Genomic DNA, 27174 nt, shown 5'->3' on the forward strand with positions numbered 1-27174 from the left:
GTCATCCAAGCATCTTTGCATCACATGAACAAATAGAGTTGGTTGAAACGAACAAAAATGAGAAATATTGCTGTCTACATTGTCACTGTGCTGGACAACAACAAAAAAACATTGTATGTGGGATCAAGGGTTTTTAGTATCTTTTGATTAAAAAAGAAAAAAAAGCATATAACAATATTTTATTTCCAGTACAAATATACATCTTTGATATGATACACATGGCATGCAAAAATACTGACGAAATCATCACATACTTCCTTAAACGTTATACAAGGGCCATCAAAAAGTAAATCATATCAAAATATCGTTTTGTTGCATACCAAATATATCTTTCAATATCTGCTAATTTTCTAACAACCGAACTATTTCACAGCAAATTTAAAATAAACTGCACATCCATTTATATATTATGAAAACTTATTAAAATAATAAATCATCTTTCTACTTTACAAATGGCATGACCATTATGAATCATGCTAAATCTGGAGAACAAAATTCATCTGGCTTGATCATTTCCCTAGGTTAGAGGCAAACTTTCAATAACTGCGCTTTGGAAACTCTGCTCCAATCACCCATAGGTTAAAGGCACATATTGTTCACATTCAAACAATATTTACATCAACATTTTCAAAATCTAACTTTAACTTTTATTTATTTAAAAAATGATAAATTTCAACAGAGTATTAAAACTAAAGAGAAATAACCACATGAAACAACAATAACAGTGTATACTTTATATGAACTGTACAACAAGAAATGTATTGCCAAATAGAACAGGTTATTTAGATGTTTGTTTCTAAGCAAGAAAGGAAAGTTCAATATAATCCAAAATGAATAATAGATTCTCTGTTAATGAAATGATGTGATGTTTGAATGTATGAAATGCATTGCTAATAAGCATTAGGGCATGATTTCAATATGAGGAAATAAACTTACTTTCTCCATTATGTACACATTTTCCTCCCTGATGTAAAGGAATGTTAACAACAAAATGGACCAGGTCATCATGTCAACAAAACAGACGTTCTTTGTTTCAAAGAACAAACTCCCATGTGTCTGACATTGAAATAAGTTATTTAAAATATGAATAACAAACAATTTATAACAAACCTGTCTGATTGTGGAAAAAAAACTTTGGTATTTGAATTTTTAAAGATTTGTTTTAATGTTAACATTCCTGGAATGTCGATGTTACATCAAAATTCGGTTGTGTTTTGTCATTAGAATGCATACCTACTTAAGGCACTTGCATATATTTACACCATAATGTTCATACAAAATTTCTCTCCTATCTATGTACACCTTGACATATTTTGGACACATAATCAAGAGCAATTTGATTCCAGGATAATATGGACAATATTGGGATCAAATTGCTCATCAGTCATTCATGATTCTAAGTGTGTTTCTTCCATTATCACCCTCAAGTTCCAAATTAATGAACAACTATTTCCATGTGAAAAAGTTGTGCGAAAAATAAAGTTCAGTTTTTTACATGGAAAAAGGCATTATTTCCCCTGCATTCTATAATCACCATGCTATCCATGACAACTCCCCTTTCAGTTATCTGGAGAGAAAAAGAATTCTCATAGTTATACGGGCATGAAGATATGAATAGTATTTGAGCAAACAATTACAGGTCATTGACTCATTGAGCATGTACCACCACTTGTCTTAGGCAGGGAAACCATTTTTGTATTTATAACCATCACTATCAGGCTTGGCGTATATAAAAAACAGTTGGATTTGTTTGTATAGTGTTCATTGATAGTGGTAGAAACACACTGAAAATAAAATTGCACACTGGTAAGTGGATGTGTCACATGTTGCCCTATTCCATGCTTGGTTGTACTTGTTGAAAGATGCACAATGACAAGTGGAAACCGTCAGATGATGTCTTTCTATGTGATCGGGTCTCCCGAAACCAGAGTACCAGTGAGTACTGCTTCAGTGCTCGAGTGAAGTAGGCTTCGGTGAAATCCACAAGTGTGATCATTTGAGGAGAATCTCATGACCAGTGGATCCTGACACAGCTAAGGGATGCAACTCTGTACACTGAGCATAAATAATACAGCTTTACAAGCAGGACCACAATCTTCGCTCTGAATACAATGCAGGAACTTATTAATTACAAGACATAAGGAACCAGCCTGACACCCATCTGACTCCACACAACCAGTGTATCAGTGGACGCAAGTAAAACATTATGCATACTTGTTCTCTGTATTACATGAGAACTCTGAACGTAAACCCACTTCAAAAAAGAGAAGCCAACAAAAGCAAATACCAGTGTGAAAACAACGCGCACAAGGAAGAAATAACCTAAAAGTGAACACGGGCAGTCTAGATGTTTGTCAAGGTTGAACCATCTAAAGCTGAATAAAGTAAAACACTGGTACAGATAGAACAGAATTCAATCACTGCAGAACATCTTGAATACAAAACATATTTTCATGAAGAATGTAAATAAGCGTTGGCAAGCAAATGCTCTAAAGAGGTCTATACAGAACCTAAAAGAAGAACTGGTACTTTAATTCAGTATCCATGGAAACGAGACACTGTCCAATGATATGCAACTTGAAGGACAGATGGAGTCTCTTGTCCAATGAGAGACAGCCATTTGAGAAGTGATATATACTACTCTTGGTTAACGAAAATCGGGTATTCTTTAACTTCTTTTGAGTAATGTACAATACATACGCGTACCTGCACGTTTCTTTCATGTTTACTGAGTGAGCTGGTTTACTGTTTACAGTATTTACGTTGCATCTCTGCATGTCGGCTAGAGGGAGGGAAGCCTGAAGTGATACAGGACGTTTACCACCTGAAACCCAGAAGCACGGGTATGGTGCTGACAAACCTTAGACGATTGGGCCACCTGTGCCCCTAATACAAAATGTAATTTATGGCTGTGCATATAACATTATCAGAATTAGGCAGCCTTACCGTCATATCCTAATACTGTCCTGTACACCCCATTACATATCATCAGACTCTTAAAGTTCCAGTTCCTTGGGTTCAAAATAATTCTTCAGAAATTGTCAAATCAGGTATTTAATAATCTAGTTACTACAGAGACAGACCTCCTTTGGGGTCAAATAGCTATTCTGATTCACAAAGCATGAACACAGTGAGGACTATGAGAAATCAACCAAACATCATTATGACGTTATCTCAATCTGTACATAAATGGCACTCACAACCTCATGCACGCACTGGTACTGAAAGGCGAACAATACAAGAAGATCTCTCTCGGGCATCCCCATGTCACATAATTTATATTGCCCAAAAAAGAAATATTTTCAAATTCCCCACATCATCTGAAGCATACTCCCTTGTCCAAACTTGCTTGACAATTTTCATTGCATAAACTATTGGTAAAATGTGTTTCTAGTTGTGTATGCTTGGTGGTGGGAGTGGGGTGTGTGGTGGGAGTGGGGGGTGGTGTTGGGGCTCTTTGGCGAGGTTCCTCTCTTATCACTTTTCTTTTCAATACAAAAATCAAAAATATCCCTACCCGCTTCAGTTTTGAGAAAAATGTGCCCGAGAAAGATTTTTTTTTTTCATCCTAAGAGAACCTTGCAGTCATGCAACATCCCAACACCAGCAGGGCATTACGTATAGGAGGATACTGTCATACACAAACTCAGTATAATAACTATGTATGTTCTGCTGTGTTCGGCATGTGTGTAATGTATTGGGAAACAATGCTAACTGATGACAATATACAATACAAACTGTAGTGTCTGCTGGGTAGTCAATATTGCAAAATATATTTTGAAATGTTTTTGAGAACATCTGACTTATTGATAATTTACAACTTTTTTCAATGAAGATATGACAAATACAAGTCTGGCTGTCTATGACAATGAACCATACTTTGAATTATACACATGATGAGGAATGAAAGGGATTTGCATCGATTGAAACACTATTGCAGCCATACAATGGCAAGGAAGCCAGGAATTGAGTATCTCTGACGTGGAATTGAACCTGTTGATATGGTACAGACTAACACTCTTACTGCCCGACTACCTGAACTGTGCCCGTCAATATAAAGGTTTATCATCTGAATCATTGCAGTCTAAGTTGACATATAGCGTTCACTGAGTGCATTACAACATTAGGGACTGGTAATTTATTATAGGGGGAGGGAGGGGGGCGGTGAGACTGGTGTTAGGACTAATCATATTTTACTAACCCTCCTCATTTCATGTAACATTTTATATGTAACATGACAGATTAACTCTTGTCACATGAAAAAAATGTGTCTTCTTTAACTTCTTTTGAGTTGTATATATGGATCTAACAGTTAAAGGTTATCCTTGTGCCATAAAGGCAATGACTCGGTTTCAAACAGCAGTAATTGCAACATACAGAGCTGGTCTGGAAATGGGCCCCAAACAATTCTGCAAAACCACCTTAAATACACAAGCTTGTGTTTCTGGACCAATAGGTGGTGCCGTAAGATATCTGCAAGAGATCAACCCTTTAATTACACAAGCTTGTGTTTCTGGACCAATAGGTGGTGCCGTAAGATATCTGCAAGAGATCAACCCTTTAATTACACAAGCTTGTGTTTCTGGACCAATAGGTGGTGCCGTAAGATATCTGCAAGAGGTCAACCCTTGAATTACACAAGCTTGTGTTTCTGGACCAATAGGTGGTGCCGTAAGATATCTGCAGGAGATCAACCCTTTAATTACACAAGCTTCTGTTTCTGGACCAATAGGTGGTGCCGTAAGATATCTGCAAGAGATCAACCCTTTAATTACACAAGCTTGTGTTTCTGGACCAATAGGTGGTGCCGTAAGATATCTGCAAGAGGTCACTCAATTTGTATTATTCTATGAGAACATTTTAATAGACACAGTTAAGTCTCACAGAGTCATCGGGCTCTCAGAAAATAGACAAAAGAGACAACTGTAACAAAGTAATCAAACCTTGAAGAAAAGAAGGTTATAAAATATGTCATAAATACATTCCAAAGAGTCGATAAATTCTGAAATCATGTAAATATTCCAAATCATGAAAGGCTATAGACAAAGCATCAAGGTACTGAGTTTAAATGAGTAGAAAATAATCCTTGACATGTTGAGGCACTGCTTCACTCTTCAGTCTCTTGCTGTTGTAGGAGTTATGAAAATGGTCACTGTTGTGAGGCACGATTCTGGTAATAACATCGGAAAGGTAGAATTTAACAACTGGTGTTTTTCAAACTTCTCATCATTATTTTGACATAATCTCCATAACCATGGTAACTGAACCAGGGTTGTTTTGATGAATCCTGTGATTGTCACATCCAGTAAAATGGGGACTTCATTGCATAAAGTTGATGGACGAAGGCAACTGAATCGACTTGCTGTATCTAAGAACTGGTCTGCCTGGATTTCCGTAACTATGGCAACCAGATTATGACATCTTCAATATTTTGGAGGATGGAATTCTTTACCAGTTCGGTTGGCTGAAAATATAAACACAAGCAAAACATAAACTGACAGAAACAAAATCAGCACTGATATTGAGAGCCATACAGTAATAAGATTTTAATGATTAAAGAATAAACACATTCCAGAAATATTCAAACAAGGTAAATATGTCAATACAAATACATCAAAGATCAAAATATCTTGATTAGAACTTTGTGTTATTTTCAAATAAACAAACTTGCGATGAGTGAAATAGGAAAATATTTTCCTTTAACATGTGTTAATAATGAATATAAAAAGAATAACTTATAACACCAGCAGTTAAAACGATTAATATTTCATGCATATATGAGGCTTCACACATAATAAACACACATGCAACTGGGTTTCAAACATTTTTACCTCACTCTTTTCCTACGTAGACATTGTTATTAAACTAATGTTTTGTGTGTCAAATTATACCGTGTTACTTTAAAAAAATATCATTTTCATATCATCTTTGTATAGTACCATCAAACACTGTTAACTATTGTTACTACCAAAGTCAAATTTTCTTTTAGGTCTGCAAAGATGAGACTTTTTAGTATATTAATACAAAATTATTCATAGAGGATTTTGAATAACCCAATGAATTAAATCAAACTGTTTTCAGACTTTACTCATTAATGAATTAATCTTAATATGTCATGATATATATTTAAATCATGAATATAGATAGTTATTATCATGTTATATCACTTCAATTTTGTTGACCAGTTTCTCTTAGGCGATGCTATACTGTGGGGAGACAACTCTGGACACAGGTTCATATGACTGGGTTGACAATCAGGGTTAAGCATTGACATCTATAAACATCTGAAGCATTGTATTTATCTTTCAGGTGTTGCAACATGTCCACTGTAATGGTCATACACCCAAATAAGCTTGATTCCTTTTGTAGGCACTGATTTCGAGTGCTCACAAGATTCCATTTATTGGTGTATCAAACGGATAAAGCTTGTCAAAATAAATGTCTTGTTTCTCATTACAAGCGCCCGCCCTAAAAAAATGTTTATTTTCAAGAAATGTTTTCAACTCAAATTTCATTCTTTTACTGTATTCCGACTTTTCCACACACCATGCCTTTTGCAGTGTGTCGGATACACAAGGGAAACAAGCAATGGTCTCAATACTTTGAGCCATTACAACCTGGCCGAAAGTAGTCATACAGTGCTTTAGAATCAAGTTGACTTTTATGTATTGTGACTTGATAAAGGAATAAAATAAATATTAAAAAATTCACCCTCCCTACCTGGACAGTTTTTAAAAAAAGTGATGACAAAAAGATTATTTTTTTATTTCATTGTAGCTGCTGATTACTTTGTCTTGTTATGGTTTCTTCACTAGCCAGCCTGACAAACGTTATATGTTTGATACACATGTATATCTAACCTTCAGGTATCTCCAATGTCAATCTAATTAATACTAGAAATTAAATATAATTCAAATTGAAAAAACAAAAATCTCCTGAAAAAAAATCAAAAACAAATATTTCACATAAATCACAATAAATAATTGAGTTCAACATGGATGTTAGAAAAGTGTTTCAGTAGCAAGTAGCCAGAAAAAAAAAGCAAATGAATAAACTAAAACTGATGACGCAACAGTAAAAAAAATGTCCATCACCTGTTCTGTGCTTCCAGCTTGCAGCCAGGAATAAGGACAGGCAGTTAGAGAGGTTAGAAACACACAGTGACACGTTAGTGACAGTTACTTACTATTAGTAACGCATGGGGTAATTAGGCTGTGGCTTCTGGTGAGAGCGATAGTCAGAGTCATAAGTGGGGGGATAGGATGAATGCCTACCACCATAGGCAGGGGGAGGCATGTCCTTGCTACCTGGGTAGCCCGCATTTTGACCGTAGCCGTTGGAGTGGGAGGAGTGCCGGCCTCGGTCATCGTAGGCGTGGTACCCGGAGTTGGCAACACCCGGGTATCCGGCACCCCCAGCATTTCCAGCACCACCGTTCCGGGAATCCATACTGCAGGAAGCAAAAAGCGCCATGCGCGCCGATCAGCATTCAAGAATGATTCACAGCCAGACAACAGGAAGATGACATGTGACTGCTAGATAGGCCAGAGAGAGGGTCAGGACAAACAGGCAATATGATAGGGGGGGGGTGAGTTTTGTTAAATGAAAATTTAAATTCCTAAGGTACAAAGTAAAAAAAATTTAATAAACCGAAATACGCTTTTCTGAAGGTGTTTCTGGGGTGTTTCGGTTCTTGAGAGAAAATTAAGTTAGCTAAAAGTTCTATTTCTCCATATTTAAATATTACTCCTGCATGGCTATGCATCCTCATTCTGACACAGCATGATCTGCACAGTCCACAATGTGACCTAACATAACTATCAGAACAGACAAAACCTGTGCAGTCTAACAGACAACCTGAACTTTCAAACCAACAGACATGTCCTGATTATTCCAACCAAACCGACCATGTCTCAACTGGTTCAACAAACATGCCATGAGCTGGATTTTCCAACAACACCATGACCTTATTTGTCCGACAACACCATGACCTTATTTGTCCGACAACACCATGACCTGGATTTTCCAACAACACCATGACCTGGATTGTCCAACAACACCATGACCTGGATTGTCCAACAACACCATGACCTGAAATGTCCAACAACACCATGACCTGGATTGTCCTACAACACCATGACCTGGAATGTCCAACAAGACCATGACCTGGATTGTCCAACAACACCATGACCTGGAATGTCCAACAACACCATGACCTGGATTGTCCAACACCACCATGACCTGGATTGTCCAACAACACCATGACCTTATTTGTCCGACAACACCATGACCTGGATTGTCCAACAACACCATGACCTGGATTGTCCAACAACACCATGACCTGGATTGTCCAACAACAACACCATGACCTGGATTGTCCAACAACACCATGACCTTATTTGTCCTACAACACCATGACCTGGATTGTCCAACAACAACATGACCTGAAATGTCCAACAACACCATGACCTGGACTGTCCAACAACAGTTCACAATCTGTGGACACGGACAAACTGAGCACGGTGATTGAGTGTAACGTGTGTATGTATCAACAACCAGTTAGCAGCCATATCAAAGGTCTGAGTTTAATGTTTTGAACAATCTAGGCCAGGAGCACCCCAGTTTCAACCATCTGGCAGTTTTCCAGTGTTTCTGTCACTCCTAATGGATGCAACCTTCCCATCTCTGCTCATCTTGACATCAGATGCAACAGCATCAGTTCTGATTGCAGATATCTTGTGTTACCCTGACAACAAACTATCACTTTGGGAGAATTAGGATAAACGTTACGTAACTGTAACTGTTCAACTGAATATGGGCCCCCTCCGTGGTCTAGTGGTAGAGCGTCCGCCCGGAGAGCGGAAGGTCTGGGGTTGGATCCCCGGCTGCATCTTACCAAAAGACTTTAAAAGATGGTACTTGTTGTTACCCTGTCTGGCGATCGGCATTAAGGCGCTAAAACAGGGACTGGTCGGCTCAGAGTCAGTATTCTGTGTCTGAGTGGGGTATTCATGTTAAACTGTGGCATGGTATCTCAGTGAGCTAGCACTATAAATCGGCATCAGTCTCGTACAAGCAGCCACACAAACACACACACGTACATGCACGTCGCTATATAAGAGCAATAATCTTGGACGTGACGTTAAACCTCTACTCCAACTGAAAATCATAAAAAGAGTACAAAAGAAATTTATTCAGTCATGCCAACTGTTTCTTATAACTTCAATTGGAAAAATGAAAAATAGTTGTTTCTAATTGTTTGATGGAGATAAATATAAAATCAAGAAAGATAGCACAAATAAAATCTATGTCTCTAATTTCTCTATCTCAGCCTGTGGGAAAATAACTACAGTAAATATCAATGTCGGTTGATCGCCATTAGTAAATGTATTTTGACAAAAAGTACTGTGTTATTTGATAATACTTGACTGAGATCAGTCTAAGCAGTCTCCCTGCAACAACTGTCAGGATTAAAAGCTCTACCACTCAGAAAGCCGAATTCAAAGCTCAAACATCTGCAAACCTATTTCACCTAGTTTCTTAACGTTCAGGCTTTCTTGTAAATGAAAGAAGGTTGGGTAAACTGAAAGCAGATGAAACCATTGTCATTATATTCTTGTTTGTTTGTTTATTGTTTAACGACGCACTCAGCAATATTCCAGCTATATGACAGTGGTCTGTAAATAATCGAGTCTGCCAGTGATTTACATCATGAGCATCCATCAACGCAATTGGGATCGATGACATGCATCAACCAAGTCAGCGAGCCTGACCACCCGATCCCGGGAGTTGCCTCTTACGACAAGCATAGTCGCCTTTTACGGCAAGCATGGGTTGCTGAAGTGAGTGAGTGAGTGAGTGAGTTGGGTTTAACGCCGCTTTTAACAGTATTCCAGTTATATCGCGGCGTGTCAGCTTAATGTGGGAGGAAAGCCCGAAGTGATGCAGGTCTCAGACGTTTACCACTTCGGTGAAACCCACGAGCATGGTTATGGTGCTGACAAACCTAGAAACATAATCGGGGCGAACCGGGATTCGAACCCACAATCATAGGTTTCTGGCGTGGCCAAGGGACGCAACTCTGCACAGTGAATCGCGGCGCCTCAGACAACTGGGCCACCCGTGCCCCCGGGTTGCTGAAGACCTATTCTACTGGTCATTATATTCATTTTGCAACATTAGATTGTTCACACCTAACCAGTAAGTGTAAATCTCTTATCTAAGCTACATTGTCATGCTACTCTGATTCATTCTAGTTGTACAGGAATCAAAATGAAGTCATTCTGTATCCACAGCTGTAGACTTGTAAGTTTTCACGTAATTCTTTTTTCAAGACAAAACCCCAAACCAACTTTTACCAATCAAGCTGCTTATTTTAAATACAAAGGCAGGTAACTCTGAAAGGAAAAGCTGAAGCAAGCGGTCTTGTTCCAAAGATTTAAAGGTGCTGGTTTAACTCAAATGAAACACATGTTTCATGTGTGTAGTTTCAGTTTCATATCTGCTTGAAGTATACACACAATATACAAAGAACTATTGCTGCTTTCTACCATATATTGCCAGTTTATCTAAACCTATTTTGGGAATAACACTGAAAAACATACCTGATCAAGTAATCAAGATATGAAATATTCTAGCATTGACATAATCATATTTTCAAGTTTAATACTTCAAAAGATATTAAATCCAAAGAAGCTAGTTTGAGCAAGATATTAACAATGTGAACACATGTATATATATTCACACAAATTTTGCAAATATGTTTCAACCTCTAGTTTATGCTTGTTATCAAGTGATTGGGTGATATTTAACAGTTTCCATGGTGATAAGAAGTGAGAGGTGATACAAACAGGAAGTAGAACTCCATCAAACCGTGCAATTAATCAGTCACTCCAAACTGTGGACTTTCAACACTGAGCAATCAACACTGCAGTGATCATGCTGGTAAGGATATGTTTCAAGCATATTTTGAAAACAGGAACAGTGTTAGGTATACAACCAACAGTTCAAGACAATGAACATGCATAATTCTGTTCCTGGGTTAGTGGTTGTATTATAATTCAGCTGTGCAACTTTTGCAGCCCTCTCTTCTGATCATATATATACCATATTCATCATATTTAGCGCTCTGCTTCAAAATGTAAAGTTTCTAACAAAAATTGAAAACGTATGTAGGCTTTGGTAATTTGACCCCATGCGTCAAAAGGTCAAAAGGTTAAGGACAGTGTAAAGAAAATAGGGTGTTATTATTATATCATAAACACCAGTTGTAGGGCAATAGTTTTATAAGAAATGCAATGGCCAATCCCAATCTCTAGCCCAAACCACAGTCTCAATATAGACATATATAATAAATAGTTAAGGCATATTCAAACTGATATATATACATACATATATATATAGGATATATAAGACAACAGTCACAAATGAAATGCATCAACTTACTTGATGTTTTATACACAATATTTCATGTAAATATCATAGACTATTAAATATGAAAGCTGAATTTCGTAGGATATTTTAGAGACCAAAATCTCTAAATGGGTAGGGTCATACTTCCTTCAAAGCATCAAACACTTCAATCTGGTAGGCTGCGTGTATGCTTGCACTTATCACCAGATAAAGCTGGCATTATACTCACAAATACTTATGATTTCAGTCTGAATCAGGTTTAAGGTGACAAGTACTGAAGACCTGTTTCAGGCACCCGTCAGAGCCAGTTCTTGAAAGTGATTCTGATTTCTGAGATGAAATACACAACTGCACATTTCTTCACTACACACATTGAGTACGAAATAGATACACAAGCTATATATATATTGCTGCCGATTACAAACCCATTTATGGAACACCTGAAGCAAGCACTGCGCCTTAACCTACCCACAAAAATGGGAGAACAAGGGGCGGGGCAAGGGTGAGGTTGGTGCCATTTAAGCACACACTGTCACTCACCTGGTCAGTGGAATGGTGTCGTTTTGGTTGCCGCCATACATGGAGAAGTTTCTGTAAAAAATGTCATGGAGGTTTTACATGCCTATCCCTGAATTTGTTTGTTTGTTGTTTAACGCCACACTCAGCAATATTCCAGCTACATGATAGCAATCTGTAAATAATCAAGTCTGGACCAGACAATCCAGTGATTGACATGTTGAGCATCGATCTACACACTTGGCATATGATGACATGTATCAACCAAGTCAGCACGTCTGACCACCCAATCCAATTAGTCACCTCTTAGGGCAAGCATGGGTTGCTGAAGACCATTTCTAACCTGGAATCTTCATGAGACCCTATCCCTAAAGGCTACATGTTTGTGTTGTTAAACAAGCGGCATATTTTTAAAAATATTTTTTGGTTTAGGGATCATCGTACTGGAACCTAAAGCCAAAAACAGAAATTTATTATACTTTCATATTTTATGGATCAGAAAGTGGAAAGGATACAACTACAAAACCAAACTAAAAGCAACTGTTAACATTTTCAATAACAACTGCATGGTATGGTCACTGTTCGCTGCCTTGACAATTCTTTTTGAAAACATCTGTAAGCCATACAAAACAAAGGTGACCTAGCTTTGGTCATAAATATAGGCATTGGATAAACAACACACTGATATCAGATGTTTCTTGACTGATACCTATTGTGACTTCCTCTGTGAATAAAACCCAAATGTAAAGTCCTATTAAATCTTTCTGTAGACTTTATATCATGGATCAAGGGGGGTAACTCCTGTACTTGACAGCAAAAACCAAGATGGCCGCCATCTTTAACATGGAATCAAAACCCAAAGTGATGCTGTGAACAAGAGAGAGGAGAAACAAGCTCAGTTGATTAAAGTTTATCTGAGGTAGCCGATTGTGAGCAGCCATGATGCGCCAGTGTCATGTGAGCAGGAGGAAGTGATCTTGACCAGAATGCATCAGTGAAACATGATTGGCTTGGTACTCACTGGTCATCAAAGTCCTTCTCGGGGGAGTACTCCTCTTCACGGCGGTAGAGTCCGGAAAGCTTGACAGCGAAGATGATGCAGGGGATGAAGAAGAAGATGCACCAGCCCCAGCTGAACCACAGGCCATTCTGTATGAAGAACGAACCAATGCATCATTACACCGTGTAATAGGCACTAGAGGTGGTCATCGCAACCTACCCAAGACTGGAGGACCTATCGACCACTGCCTTCTTTAACACAACACTAGAGAAATAACAGGGAATATCCCATGATTTATCACACCAAAGTCAATCATGAAGCCTTTCTGTTATTAGGGCTTCAATAAGTTGTTACAATGTTATGTTCTCTTCCTTGATATAGAAGAGTCACACATTTTCTCATTTGGATTTTCCAGTCCCATCATGTTGATTACTTGGCCAAGCAAAGAAGCAAAAAACTATCAGGCGTTGTTTCATAAACTTGTCCTGTGCTAGATTTTACGTTAAAACTCAAGCTTTGTATTTATGTGGGGAATCAACCCAGGTCTTCGGCGAGATGAGCAAATACTTTAACTAGCCTGCCCCACTGCCCCCCATATTTATTAAGAACTTCAATAAAGCATTTAATTACATAAATTCAGCATCTCACTTTAACACATGATACTAATAAGAAATATCAAACCAAGAAAAGAAACATGCACCAGACAACATTACAATGTGTATCAAGCTGTTACACGTCTATTTCAAACAAACTGTGAGAGCTCAGATAGTGACGATATCAGTGATAAATCAACACTGTACTTTTCTATCATACAGGTTGTTCAAAGAGCTATGATAATATTTGTTCAATAGCAGTGTCAGAAGCTTAGTTTCAAAATGTCAGATTGTCTCAATCTTCATCCTGCTATGCAGTTTGACTATTATATCATGTGAAATATGACTGAATCTTCTACATTCTAAATGAACTGAGAAAATAAAGGAAGATCAAACAATGACTTTTCACACCAATTTAAGTCCAAAATGACAACAACAACAAATTTAAGTCAATGGTAATGATGATAGAATTTCATGAAAACTTAAACATTCCATTTTGAGGCATTGAAAATTTAAGCATTCACTTTTGAGGTATTGAAAACTTAAGCATTCACTTTAGAGGTATTGGAATTGACTCACCAGTGGATTGAGCCCAGCAATACAGATGGAGTCTGTGGCTTGATAGATTGAATCATACACAGGCTTGCATCGGCCTACATTGTTCTCCACCTGAATAAACATAATAAGAAAAAACATTGTTATTATTGATGTCATGTGACCTCACCAGTACCTACCAAATATCTTAATATCATGATATACAGTAACCAAATATAATTATCCCCCAGTGGCCAAAGGGGACAGTTATATACGCAGAAAGGAGGGCTTATACAGACATTGTCATATACAGTATTCCCTTAATTCATTCAAAACTAATATTCTTATTAGTAAATTTACTCTACCAATATGGAGAGAGGGAAGAGAGTGAGAGTATGTGAGTTGGTTTTGACATCGCTCAGAACAGTATTTCAGTTATAGCACAGTGTGTCAGCTTCATGTGGGAGGAGTGTCCGACGTGATGCAGGTCTTTTCTGTTCACCACATAGGGAAACCCAGACAAATGGATGCTGACAAACCTAAATACAATCAGGAAAAACCTGGGTATAACTCGAATCAATGACACTGATTAAGGACTCTCCCCATACCTACCGTATTGATGAGATCGTCGACAGTGGACCGTGTTGTGGACTTCAGGGATGCTGTCAGATTAACTATCACCTGAACACAAAATATACAAGATTTGACCACAAGTGCTTAAACAGGCTACGTGGAGATTTTAGTGATAAAATTCAAAGCCTTTTCAAATTCATCAGCCAAACTTAAGGACAAGCAAACTAAATATGAATTTTCCCTTTCCGTTTCCTTATGGATGCTTCTATATCAACTGCACACAATACTCGCATCTTTTTTCAAAGTTGAATCAATGTATGTATTATTCCCAGGGAGTTGAGAATGCAAATGAAATGCACACTGGTCTGTTGACCAGAACAAACTATAACATGCCCTCCCCAGAGTTTAGTCTTGTGCTTCATTAATTGCGTATTATCATGATTATCGTTATTATGATTATTTTCATGTGAAAAACTCACCTCTTTCACTAAACCATTGCGCCGAGTATTGAAGGTGACTTGTGAAGCATTTAAATTGGCTACAAGGTCTAGCGTAAGGTTCTGAAAAAAAACAGGCATATTCATGACAACTTGTTTAATTTCTATTAGTGAACATATTTACATATTTATCTTTTCAATTCAAATATCCTAGGGACATGGTAATGTTGAACAGTATTAATTTGGTAATGTTTTCACAAAGATAACAATAAAATGCATAAGTTAAGGTTGGTTATTTGAATTTTTGTAAAGAAAAGGATTGAAATTTTATGACATGCACATACTGCTATATTCCTGTGAGTCTTCAGGGAATTAAGGGCCCTCTTCAGATTGTTCTGAAAAAAAGAAGTAATATTACTGCTTGAAAGTCACAGACCCATGGCAGGCTGTATTACAAAAGTAGCTGTTTGTTCGTTTGTTCAAATTCTAAATTTTCAGATATCTTTAGTTGTTACCATAGATGTATGGGCCGAGGTATGCAACTACACTGACAACACACATCCACTTTTCTACAGTGGCCATGTTAAAATTAGTTACATACATGACATACATGATTTAATGAAACAACAAACAAACAAACATGATTCATGATGTCCAGTCGTGAACAAAAATCAAGCCCATCTGGGATACAAATTCTGAGGTGAGGTGAAATGGGTGGGGTTTAACATCGTGGTCAAGATTATTGCACTTATATGACACTGCCGACCAGTCCTTGTTTTAGCCCCTTTATGCCAAGCGCCAGGCAGGGTAACAACAATTACCAACTTTTAACATCTTTTGGTATGTCGAGGTTGGGGATCAAACCCCCAACCTTCCGCTCTCCGGGCAGACACTCTACCACTAGACCACGGAGGCTGTCTACATATTCTGAACTCACATTACCACTGGGAGTGGAGGAAGAAGCATTCACTTATTTTTGTGAAGCATTCAAACATTTTCATATTTTTCAAATATTACATGGAAATGGGGATTAGCCATGAGCTAACATCTCCGAGACGTAATGGACGATAGACCTTAAGGTCACAAGATACACCACAGAATGTATGGCTATGATTCAAGTACCGAAAAGAGAACAAATATAATATACAAACCACATTTGCAGTCATATTGTGAACGTAAGTAGTATGCAATTCTTTCAGAGCTTGAGCGTTAGCACGAAGCACTCCCTGAAGCGTCTGCAATATAAATAACAAAAGTTATTTTAACTCAAGAAATATCAAAAGCTGAAATTTACTTGTTCATAGAAATCTACGGGTTATTTCATGGTTGTAATACACTGTTATTTCGTGTAAACCAACCAGGACCTAATCTCAGATAGTGTTACTCCATCATGGACGCAGGTAATTAGGAAGCTAATGCATATAATATTGTCTTCATAATTTGTCCATATTTTTTTTCAAGCTATTTGATGTGCTTATTGTTTAGCTCAGCAATATTCCAGCTACTTGATGTTCCAGACAATCCAGTGATTATAAACAACAATCCATGCCATCAGAATACGCTGACACTCCATCAACGAAGTCGCTGTGCCTCAGCACTCGATCCATTAAGTGGATTTATTGATAGCTGATGACCTATGTTAACCCAGAATCTGCACATTTTCAAATTATTTGCAATAGATTGCTAATTCACTTCATGACAATCTCATGCTTTGCTGGAACAACTTGGTTTTAACTTCTTTCAGTGGCATTTAGAAGTTGGTGTGATGAAGAAAGACAAGTTCTATGGATGAACAACTTCTTTATTACAATTACCGTATTCGACGTAATAAGCGCCCCGCTCTAATAAGCGCCCACGGCGATATTTGCTAATATATAGGCTAGTAAACAATCAAAATTAGCACTCCTTCCTATTGATCAATGTACACAAGACTTTTTTATTCGCGTAAAATACGCAGTCGTGTGTTATATGCATTCTTAATTATGGGCAATTAAATTTTGGAAAAATGTATCTGTCGCATATAAACATTTCAGTGTGTCAGCATAAACCACGAAATTTATCTTTCAACTCTCTTTTTTCCACCAAAATAATATTCTAATAAGAGCCCCCTATTTCTAATTTTAAAAGCGCCCTGGGCGCTTATTACGTCGAATACAGTAGTCTGACGTTTCGTATCACTTGCTTGATAAAGGTGTTAGGATCTACACCGAAACGTCGCACTAATTGTAATAAAGAAGTTGTTCATCCATAGAACTTGTCTTTCTTCAACTTGGTTTTAAACAGTAAACTACATTTATAAACGAACTTGCTTATACCGAACTGACCGATATAACAAACTGTATTTGCTGTATATAGGCTGTATATGTGCCTATAACAAACTACAGTTATAACGAACTAAAATTAGTGGTACCTTTTAGTTTGTTATAACCATAGTTGACTGCATAGAAAACGCCAGCCACTCACCTGATCAGTAGCTGTGTTTGCAGCACTTTCCAATTGTCCAGCTGCCTCGGTCAGGTTAGTGCTCGTTAGTTTCTTATTAGTCTAAAATGTAACAAAAGACATGCATAAATGAAAAATAATCAGAAAAAAAATTTTGGGCTGAATTACTGAAGCAACAACTGCATACCATTATCCATTTTGTACAAACACACTTGCCAAACAAAATATAAAGTCCTCTAACAAAAAATAATAGGCTTAAAAACACATTGCTAAATAGATGATAAGATGAAGAAAAAAGCCTCCACCCAAAGGGCAGACGTCTGAAGAAAAGTTAAACTGACTCTGTGTTACATATGACTCTAGCATTCTGCAGAGCGGTACCAGTTAAGTTTGACCATGCACATCGGAATATACAGGCCACAGTGTGTGGCAACAAACACTAGCATGATTATAGGACTTGTTTGTTTGTTTGTTTGTTTGTTTGTTGTTTAACGCCGCACAAAGCAATATTCCAGCTATATGACGGTGATCTGTAAATAATCGAGTCTGGACCAGACAAACCAGTGATTGATATAATGAGCATCAATCCACGCAATTGGGATCGATGACATGTATCAACCAAGTCAGCGAGCCTGACCACCCGATCCTGTTAGTCGCCTTTTACGACAAGCATAGTCTCCTTTTACGGCAAAGGATGGGTTGCTGAAGACCTATTCTACCCCGGATCTTCATGGGTCCATGATTATAGGAAACTTAATTATTGCATGACAATGATTATAAGATGAGAACATTTCTTGCTATGACCCATGATACAGCTCGAAGTGGCAACGTCATTGAAGGTACAAAGTTATCTCACAAGACTGATGGTCAGTGATTTCAGATTGCAAGAAAATTGATAAGGCAGAGTAAAAATTATTTCTAAGCCTAGAACAAGAGAGAAACATTCCTTAGAACATGCAATGGTTCATTTCCCAACTACGTTCATGCAATGAAGCACAATGAAACCTGTTAATAATAATATCATCATAGAAGGAAGGAAGACTGACATTCACACACTTGTTTGTCAGGTCCTAGCTTGGTCATGTGACAAGTCACATGACATTGCTGACAACATAAGTTCAGAAGTGGGTTTGTTGGAACGCCACTTTGTACAGTGCTTCAGATGCATCACTGCAAGTCAGCTTGATGAGGGAGGAAAGCCTCATGTGATTCAGCTCTGTGACGTTTGCCCCCATTTCTGAAACCCATGTGCACAGGCTTGGTACTGACAACCAAGAATTATAATCCTGGCAAATCTGGAATTCAAACCAACAAAATAGGATCCTGCCATGTCCAAGGGACACAACTCTTCATAAGGCCACCCATGCGCACTGCAAAATGAAACCTTATTCACTAGCTCCTGTATAAAGTCTCTTTGTACCAGTGATCAACAAAGTGCAGCAAATCCCAGTACCATTCATAGCTTTGCCACTATGTCCTGTTCATCTTTGTACAAAATAACATCTTCCATTTTGCTCACTGACAAAGAAATTATGATTGGTCACCTGCCAGTTTGTCACATGTGACAATACCCTCCACAGCTGCACACCAACATGCATTTAATGTTATCATCTGTATACCAGCCTCCAATCTCATTAAAATCAGATCTAAGTTCTGGCTGCTGCTAAACAAAGATCTGAGGATATCCCATTACGGGTCATGTCAGAACGACCATTCGCGAATTTTGACCGACCAATGAAATGACTATCAAGAAATTGACATTGGCCAATCAGAAGGCAGCTTTTTCGAGCTTTACGACACTGGTTTCCAACTGGCGACTACCTTTTGAAACATATTTTGACGTATTCTCAATTAAAATTTTTATAACTGATAAAAAGAACATTCTGGAATGGCTCATAGATGGCCTAGATTGTATGGATATAATCATAAAACCCGTAACTGTCGTTCGGAATACCCTGTGTTAAATATATCGTAGTTGCATGATCAGAAAACACATTCTGACTGTCACTTTCATGATCTGGTAAGCGACACTGATTGGTTGGATGAAAGGTCGTTCTGACGTGACCCGTAATGGGATGACCTCAGCACTTTGTTTAGCGATAGCAAAAACTAAGATCTGATTTTAATGAGATTGTATCAGCCTCACACCTTGGATCCCATTCAGCCTACATACATATATACATATATATACACCATTTCCCTGCTTATTATATGTATATAGATGCTCCTGCAACTCAGGCGGATGGTTATGTGCATCACAACATGAATAGTCTATTTGTGCATGACAGTGTGCATGCTAGCTGCAGCATGGACAATATTCACTACACTAAGTCTGGTACACTGGGGAAGTGTCTTCCATATTAAACTGCAATCCACAAGCTGATCCAGTTCAAGCAGTGTCAGTACAGTAGGACAGAAGAGTAGCTCAGCTGTTGGGCAGACTGAACTAGGGCAAGTCGGACATGCATTATTCAAACCAGGTCATGTGTGGTCCTGTCACGTGTTGCCATGTGTTGTCCTGTCACGTGTGGTCCTGTCACGTGTTGCCATGTCATGTGTTGCCATGTCATGCATTGTCATGTCAGGTGTTGTCCTGTCACGTGTTGCCATGTCATGCATTGTCATGTCACGTGTTGCCATGTCATGTGTTGCCATGTCATGCATTGTCATGTCAGGTGTTGTCCTGTCACGTGTTGCCATGTCATGCATTGTCATGTCACGTGTTGTCCTGTCATGTGTTGCCATGTCATGCATTGTCATGTCAGGTGTTGTCCTGTCATGTGTTGCCATGTCATGTGTTGCCATGTCATGCATTGTCATGTCACGTGTTGTCCTGTCATGTGTTGCCATGTCATGTGTTGCCATGTCATGCATTGTCATGTCACGTGTTGTCCTGTCATGTGTTGCCATGTCATGTGTTGCCATGTCATGTCTTGTCATGTCATGTCTTGTCCTGTCATGTGTGGTCCTGTCACGTGTTACGTCAAGTTGTGTGTTGTCACGTTACATTTTTCGTCATGTCACATCATGTGTCCTGTTATGGGTTCAACCGTCTGTCATGACACATATAGTCCTGTCACATGTTGTCCTGTCATGTGTTGTCCTGTCACGTGTTGTCCTGTCACATGTTGTCCTGTCACATGTTGTCCTGTCCCATGTTGTCCTGTCACGTGTTGTCCTGTCACATGTTGTCCTGTCATGTGTTGTCCTGTCACGTGTTGTCCTGTCACATGTTGTCCTGTCACGTGTTGTCCTGTCACGTGTTGTCCTGTCACATGTTGTCCTGTCACATGTTGTCCTGTCCCATGTTGTCCTGTCACGTGTTGTCCTGTCACGTGTTGTCCTGTCACGTGTTGTCCTGTCACGTGTTGTCTTGTCATGTGTTGTCCTGTCACATGTGGTCCTGTCATGTGTGGTCCTGTCACTTGTTGTCCTGTCACGTGTTGTCCTGTCCCATGTTGTCCTGTCCCATGTTGTCCTGTCATGTGTTGTCCTGTCACGTGTTGTCCTGTCACGTGTTGTCCTGTCACGTGTTGTCCTGTCACATGTTGTCCTGTCACATGTTGTCCTGTCCCATGTTGTCCTGTCACGTGTTGTCCTGTCACGTGTTGTCCTGTCACGTGTTGTCCTGTCACGTGTTGTCCTGTCACGTGTTGTCCTGTCACATGTTGTCCTGTCCCATGTTTTCCTGTCACGTGTTGTCCTGTCACGTGTTGTCCTGTCACGTGTTGTCCTGTCCCATGTTGTCCTGTCACGTGTTGTCCTGTCACGTGTTGTCCTGTCACGTGTTGTCCTGTCACATGTTGTCCTGTCACATGTTGTCCTGTCCCATGTTGTCCTGTCACGTGTTGTCCTGTCACGTGTTGTCCTGTCACGTGTTGTCCTGTCACGTGTTGTCCTGTCACATGTTGTCCTGTCCCATGTTGTCCTGTCACGTGTTGTCCTGTCACGTGTTGTCCTGTCACGTGTTGTCCTGTCCCATGTTGTCCTGTCACGTGTTGTCCTGTCACATGTTGTCCTGTCACGTGTTGTCCTGTCACGTGTTGTCCTGTCACATGTTGTCCTGTCATGTGTTGTCCTGTCATGTGTTGTCCTGTCACGTGTTGTCCTGTTACGTGTTGTCCTGTCATGTGTTGTCTTGTCATGTGTTGTCCTGTCACGTGTTGTCCTGTCACATGTTGTCCTGTCATGTGTTGTCCTGTCATGTGTTGTCCTGTCACGTGTTGTCCTGTCACGTGTTGTCCTGTCATGTGTTGTCTTGTCATGTGTTGTCCTGTCACATGTTGTCCTGTCACGTGTTGTCACGTCATGTACCGTACATAGAGACGGCAGGAATTGCCTTGCTGTAGAACAAGGGCTACATGCACAGCCTGGCTACAACATTCCATTCTTACATGTCATGCCAACATGACTACATCCACATTCCAACCTACCTTATTCAGCTTAAAAAAACAAGCAGACAATGGCGATGAAACATTCAGTACAGATGACTTAATATGCAAGAATATGTTGGCAATATCCGCACATGAAACGCCATGACTGACCTTTCATCATATCCATCATTTGGAGACATATAAAATCCAAGTTAGTTACAATTGTTCAAAGCAGAAACTAATATCTTTTGACACGTTTTCTATTGATAATATGCATGTTTATTCAGTAGCTGCAATCTTTGGATGCATGCACCAACACCAAAAATTAAACCAAAAATATAAACAATCCACCCAAATGACAAGATTTTAATGACTCAAAATCCCTCCTTGTCCTGAGTGATTTCAGCTGTGTCATTTCAGATACTGGGCAGGTGCAGTCGGAGGTTTATGGGTTTGGAATCAGATACTGACTATCCTACAACTATACGCCTCTAATTTTGGTGTTGTTGGTTTACAGATCCGCTGACATGATAATTAGCAAATTGAACAAAAAAATTCAATTAAAATTACACTTCTGAATTTCTTTTAATCCCGCCAACGCTAATGGCATAAAGAATAGATGTGTTGAAAAGAGGGCTCACTGCATAATTCGAAACACATAGCAAAGTATTGAATGCAAATTTTGAAGCGATGTAGGCCGCTGAAAGTTGGTTGGTTGGTTTATTGTTTAACACCGCACTCAGCAATATTCCAGCTATATGACGTCAGTCTGTAAATAATCGAGTCTGGACCAGACAATCCAATGATTGACATCATGAGCATTAAGCCACGCAATTGGGATTGATGACATGCATCAACCAAGTCAGCGAGCCTGACCACCCGATCCTGTTAGTCGCCTCTTACGACAAGCATAGTCGCCATTTACGGCAAGCATGTACAGCCCTTTGACAATTCCAGTTGCAGGGTTGTATCTAGGCGAGAAAATGATGACATTCATGTGACCCATTAGTGCAGTCGAGATATTGTTTTGTTCTGTTTGTCTGTACCACCTACATTGTAAGAACAAAACAGAAATCTGTAAAGCAACTAAAAAACATCGCCTTATGAGTGTTTAATTAATCAGATTGTGCACTTGAACAGCAGAGAAATGACATAGACACTGAATCTGTTCCCACTTGTCAAACAACACACCATCTGAAATGAAGGGCTTTAAGAGTGAACACAAACAGCCACAAGTCTTACGAAGAAAAATGAAGTCTCTAAAGAAAAATGTATTTTATGAAAATTGATGTCTGATGGAAAAATTGAGATTGTCATTATCAAAGTAAACACTCAAATCAATAGGAAATTCCTCGGGTTCCTAGTCCAGAAATTGTATCTGTGTAAGTCGAGTTGGGAATGTCTGTCTATATTTAAAATAAACAGTAAATACGTACACACGACTCTTATATCATGAAAATTTCGCTCAGATTCATGAGGTCTCACTGGATACTAATAGTGTTGAAATAACATTCATAAAAAAAATACTACAATGAATTTGGAAAAGACTTGTTTTTGATTGGTCAATGAGGTCTTTCAAATCACTTTTCCAACGAAATCATTAAAATCTAATTTAACCAAGCTAAAATTAACATTTGAAACCTCATCAAGTGAGTTTGGTTCAAAAATGAATTAAGTGAAATTAGATCTGCTTGTACACCATCTCCACACTGAAAACACACAATGTTTACATCGTATCTCATAATAAAGGTGAGGTGAAATAGGGCCGACAAGTCCTTTTAACCCCTTAATGCCGAGCACCAGACAGAGTAACAAGAGGTACTTTTAATGTATTCTGGTATGACGCAGCCGGGGATCGAACCCTGGACGTTCGGCTTTCTGGGCGGACACTCAAATACTAGACCACGGAGGCGGTCAATGCAGCTATGGGCAGTATTTTAGTCCTATATCACAGTGTGTTAGCTTGATGTGTGAGGAAAGACCCACACGATGCAGGTCTTAGACATTTACATGTGTGAAACCCACAGATATTGTGCTGACAAACCTAGACTACAAACAGTGTGAATCAGGGATTTAGGCGCATGGTCACAGTTTCTGACACCCTGAAGGTATACAACTCTGCACAGCGAATGGCAGCACATTTAGACAACTGTGCCGACTGTGCCAACTGTGCCACTGTGCCACCTGTGCCACCTGTGCCCCCTCTCCCAGCTAAGAGGATATACATCCAGCCAAACAAAGAGTCTCACCTGATTATCAAATGAAGCAAAATCAATCCTGTCGAGTCCTGACTGGCCAAAATCATCAATCCTATTTCTAAGTTCAGGACTGATCAAAGAAATTTCAGGTAAGGTGAAGTTCTGTGCAGCTATTTCATCAATTCTTGCATCCACATCCTGTGAAAACCAAAGATTGTTTCAGGTGATAAACAATATAATATGTTTTCAGTTTTGGAGGTGTTAGTGAGTATTTGTATAGCAAAGAACTTTCATTCAGGACTGACAGTGTTTATAGATACTGTAAAACACAAAAGTTATCCATAGCACTCTCATCATGACACAGTGGATGATGTCATATGCTTCTGGGATGACTGAACTCTGCACAGCGGGTTGTGGTGCTGATAATGACCGAACTACACAGACCCCTGGGATTGAGAATCATCATCATCATCATCATCATCATTATCATCATCATCATCATCATCATCATCATTATTATTATTATAAATAATAATAATAATAATTTACTTATCACAAAAAGTGTTGCATATAACTTTTCTATCATAAACCATTTGTACTACTCAAACAAACGGGTTAGTAGCTGGTGTCGTGTTATTATTTTGTGAATTTCTGCTAGCAGTGGAAGGCATCATTGTCAACTTATATGGTGTTACAATTTTACTGCAATAATTTCACATGGTATGATATTAAGAATATGCTGCAAAATGTACTGCGACGGTATGTGACTGCTTTCAAACCTTTCCTATGTGAACCAATTGTACTTACTTTGAGATTAATCAATGACGACAGGTTGAACACGTGTTCTAGTTTCAGCGCCTTGTACACAGCTTTGTTCTGTTTACAATCACTGAAGGAAAGACACAGAGATGATTAGCTATCACTTAATATACATTAGGAATAAACATTGTATTATGGGAGCCTTTGGTGAGGGAGACTAGCATGGGTTACTGGGGACCTATCCTGCCCTGCAATCCCCACAGGGAGACCAGCAATGGTTGCTGGGGACCTATCCTGCCCTGCAATCCCCACAGGGAGACCAGCAATGGTTGCTGGGGACCTATTCTGCCCTGGAATCCCCACAGGGAGACCAGCAATGATTGCTGGGGACATATTCTGCCCTGCAATCCCCACAGGGAGACCAGCAATGGTTGCTGGGGACCTATTCTGCCCTGCAATCCCCACAGGGAGACCAGCAATGGTTGCTGGGGACCTATTCTGCCCTGGAATCCCCACATCAATCAGCACAATAAAGCAACACAAACCCCGCCCATTTTATTATCAACCAATCAGTAAACAGTAGTCCATTGGTGGGCATAGCCTAATTGTTTTCAGTTATGGAAACATAAAAGCAAAAAAATGCCACAGAATCACTTGCAACTTACTTATTTGTAAATGATCGGACACCATTCTTTCCATTGGCTACATCCTACCAAGCAACTGACCAATTATATGATAATGATAAATGAAGTGTTTAAATATATATGAGGGGCATTACACTAAATTATTTCTGATGTCCTTAGGTGTGAGAATGTGGTTTTATGTCGCTTTTAGCAATATTCCAGCAATATCATGGCGGAAAATGGGCTTCATGCATTGTACCCATGTCGGGAATCAAACCCTGGTCTTCGGCATGACTGAGGTCCTTTGATATATAGCAAGCAATGAAGAACACCAAGAAACTGATGACTACAGTTGGCTTGGCTGCTCATGGCTTACTCATGTTGATGTTTCGGGAAATTATGGGGTGGCTTTAAACCACAAGATTGCAAACTTTATTTAACCAGTAAAATGGGGTGGGTGGGGGCTAATGTTTCACAGACGCGCCAAGCCCGCAGCAAAATGGTAGTTTAAATCATTGTAATTTGAATCAAGGACAAGAGTAAGTCACAATGATTGATTGGACAATACTTACTCCAGCACCTTGACCAGATCAAATTTCACTGAAGGATCTTTGTACAGGGTCTGCGACAAGTTGAACTGTTGGCTCAGTGGATCCATGATAAACTGTCAAATATTCAAAAATTGATTTCAATATTTTTGGCATTTAAGTGCGTATAAATGTAAAAACCAGTTTGCATACTTTTTAACTACTCGTAGGAGATTTACTGGTGTGCAGACAATTCTTTATGTTCATGCATCCAAAAAGGCAAAAACATATTTAAGTCAATTCTTATAAATAAATATGTAAAAAATTACAACAAAATGCTTGCTCATTCATTAACACACAAAACACAATACGAAATCAGTGACATAGTTCCGCCCATTGTAAATTGTTTTCAGTTTATTGAAACATAAGTTTAAACACAGAGCCTGGTTTCCCAATGAAATGCCATGGAATCATTTGAAATTTATTTAGATACACTTGAGTGAGTGAGCGAACAAAATGTCACTGTCATTTCTGAGCACCATGGCCTCTAGAACCCAAATGGAGTGCCACTAAGGGTATGCTTGTGTTCTTTGGTAGTTTTTGTTTGTTAAGATAAAAAAGAAGTGAAGGGTTAGATATCCTTTTTTCAGACTGGGTGGTCAAAGTTCACTCAAGAGTTCACGTGAGATCTAAAAAAATCGGAAATTAATTATATTGACATCATTAATGTCAAAAAACAAAATCAAGAATTACTTCAACCTGCCATGTCACTGTAAAGACCGAATCAAAGAAAACCTTCAAAAATTAGGTTCAGAATTCTGAGCAAGCAGTTCTGTTCATATGTTCTTATCTCTTATCTTCGAAAGAAGTTCCTTGCACAAATATTTAAAGGACACAAACTACAACACAAAATTGTGAGAAGTATACACCCTTCTGTGAAAGCTAACGTACCCTGATTTGACTGGGGTCATGGGCGTCAAAGTAGCGGCAGAACTCGGTGAAGGTAGGACCGCCAACGATGAAGAACAGGGTGACCAGCAGCATCAGCAGCCAGGAGAAGATGAAGCTGAAGCCCACGCCGCTGAAGCAACACAACATCAACTACAACGACCTGCAACCTACAGTTGAGTGTGGCTCAACTGGGCCTGGTTCAAGTTGCACTTCTTGTATATGGAGATGGCATTGTC

At 39.0% G+C, this 27174-nt stretch overlaps 2 protein-coding genes across 8 annotated transcripts in view; both read right to left on the reverse strand.

Moving 5' to 3' along the window:
* Positions 1-116: 116 nt before the first annotated feature.
* LOC124146361 (prominin-1-like) overlaps positions 117-27174 on the reverse strand; it is an 86465-nt gene continuing 59407 nt past the window's right edge. Inside the window, exons 13-27 of one of the 7 annotated variants that reach the window (XM_046516614.2) lie at positions 26939-27068; positions 26033-26124; positions 24886-24967; positions 24130-24276; positions 21941-21949; positions 17529-17609; positions 16217-16300; positions 15410-15460; positions 15108-15188; positions 14668-14736; positions 14101-14190; positions 12950-13077; positions 11953-12003; positions 7187-7450; positions 117-5464 (exon numbers count right to left, since the gene is read on the reverse strand). In XM_046516614.2, the coding sequence (XP_046372570.2) occupies positions 7189-7450; positions 11953-12003; positions 12950-13077; positions 14101-14190; positions 14668-14736; positions 15108-15188; positions 15410-15460; positions 16217-16300; positions 17529-17609; positions 21941-21949; positions 24130-24276; positions 24886-24967; positions 26033-26124; positions 26939-27068 (1357 nt within the window). In that variant the 3' untranslated portion in view covers positions 117-5464; positions 7187-7188. Of the gene's footprint in view, positions 5465-7186; positions 7451-9532; positions 9584-11952; positions 12004-12949; positions 13078-14100; positions 14191-14667; positions 14737-15107; positions 15189-15409; positions 15461-16216; positions 16301-17528; positions 17610-21940; positions 21950-24129; positions 24277-24885; positions 24968-26032; positions 26125-26938; positions 27069-27174 lie in introns of all 7 variants that reach the window. The other 6 variants (XM_046516617.2, XM_046516616.2, XM_048392197.1 and 3 more) reach the window with 6 other exon arrangements.
* LOC125377969 (filaggrin-2-like) lies at positions 19610-21628 on the reverse strand. Its single transcript, XM_048392198.1, has one exon. The coding sequence runs from the start codon at positions 21590-21592 to the stop codon at positions 20564-20566; it is 1029 nt and encodes a 342-aa protein (XP_048248155.1). The 5' UTR covers positions 21593-21628; the 3' UTR covers positions 19610-20563.

The sequence above is a fragment of the Haliotis rufescens genome, unplaced genomic scaffold (assembly GCF_023055435.1).
Source record: "Haliotis rufescens isolate VD_foot unplaced genomic scaffold, xgHalRufe1.0.p SCAF_11, whole genome shotgun sequence".
Lineage (NCBI taxonomy): Eukaryota > Metazoa > Mollusca > Gastropoda > Lepetellida > Haliotidae > Haliotis > Haliotis rufescens.

Excerpts from the sequence above, each read along its gene's own strand:
- LOC125377969 (XM_048392198.1), bottom strand. The coding sequence starts at position 21,592 with ATGACAGGACAACACATGACAGGACAACATGTGACAGGACAACACGTG.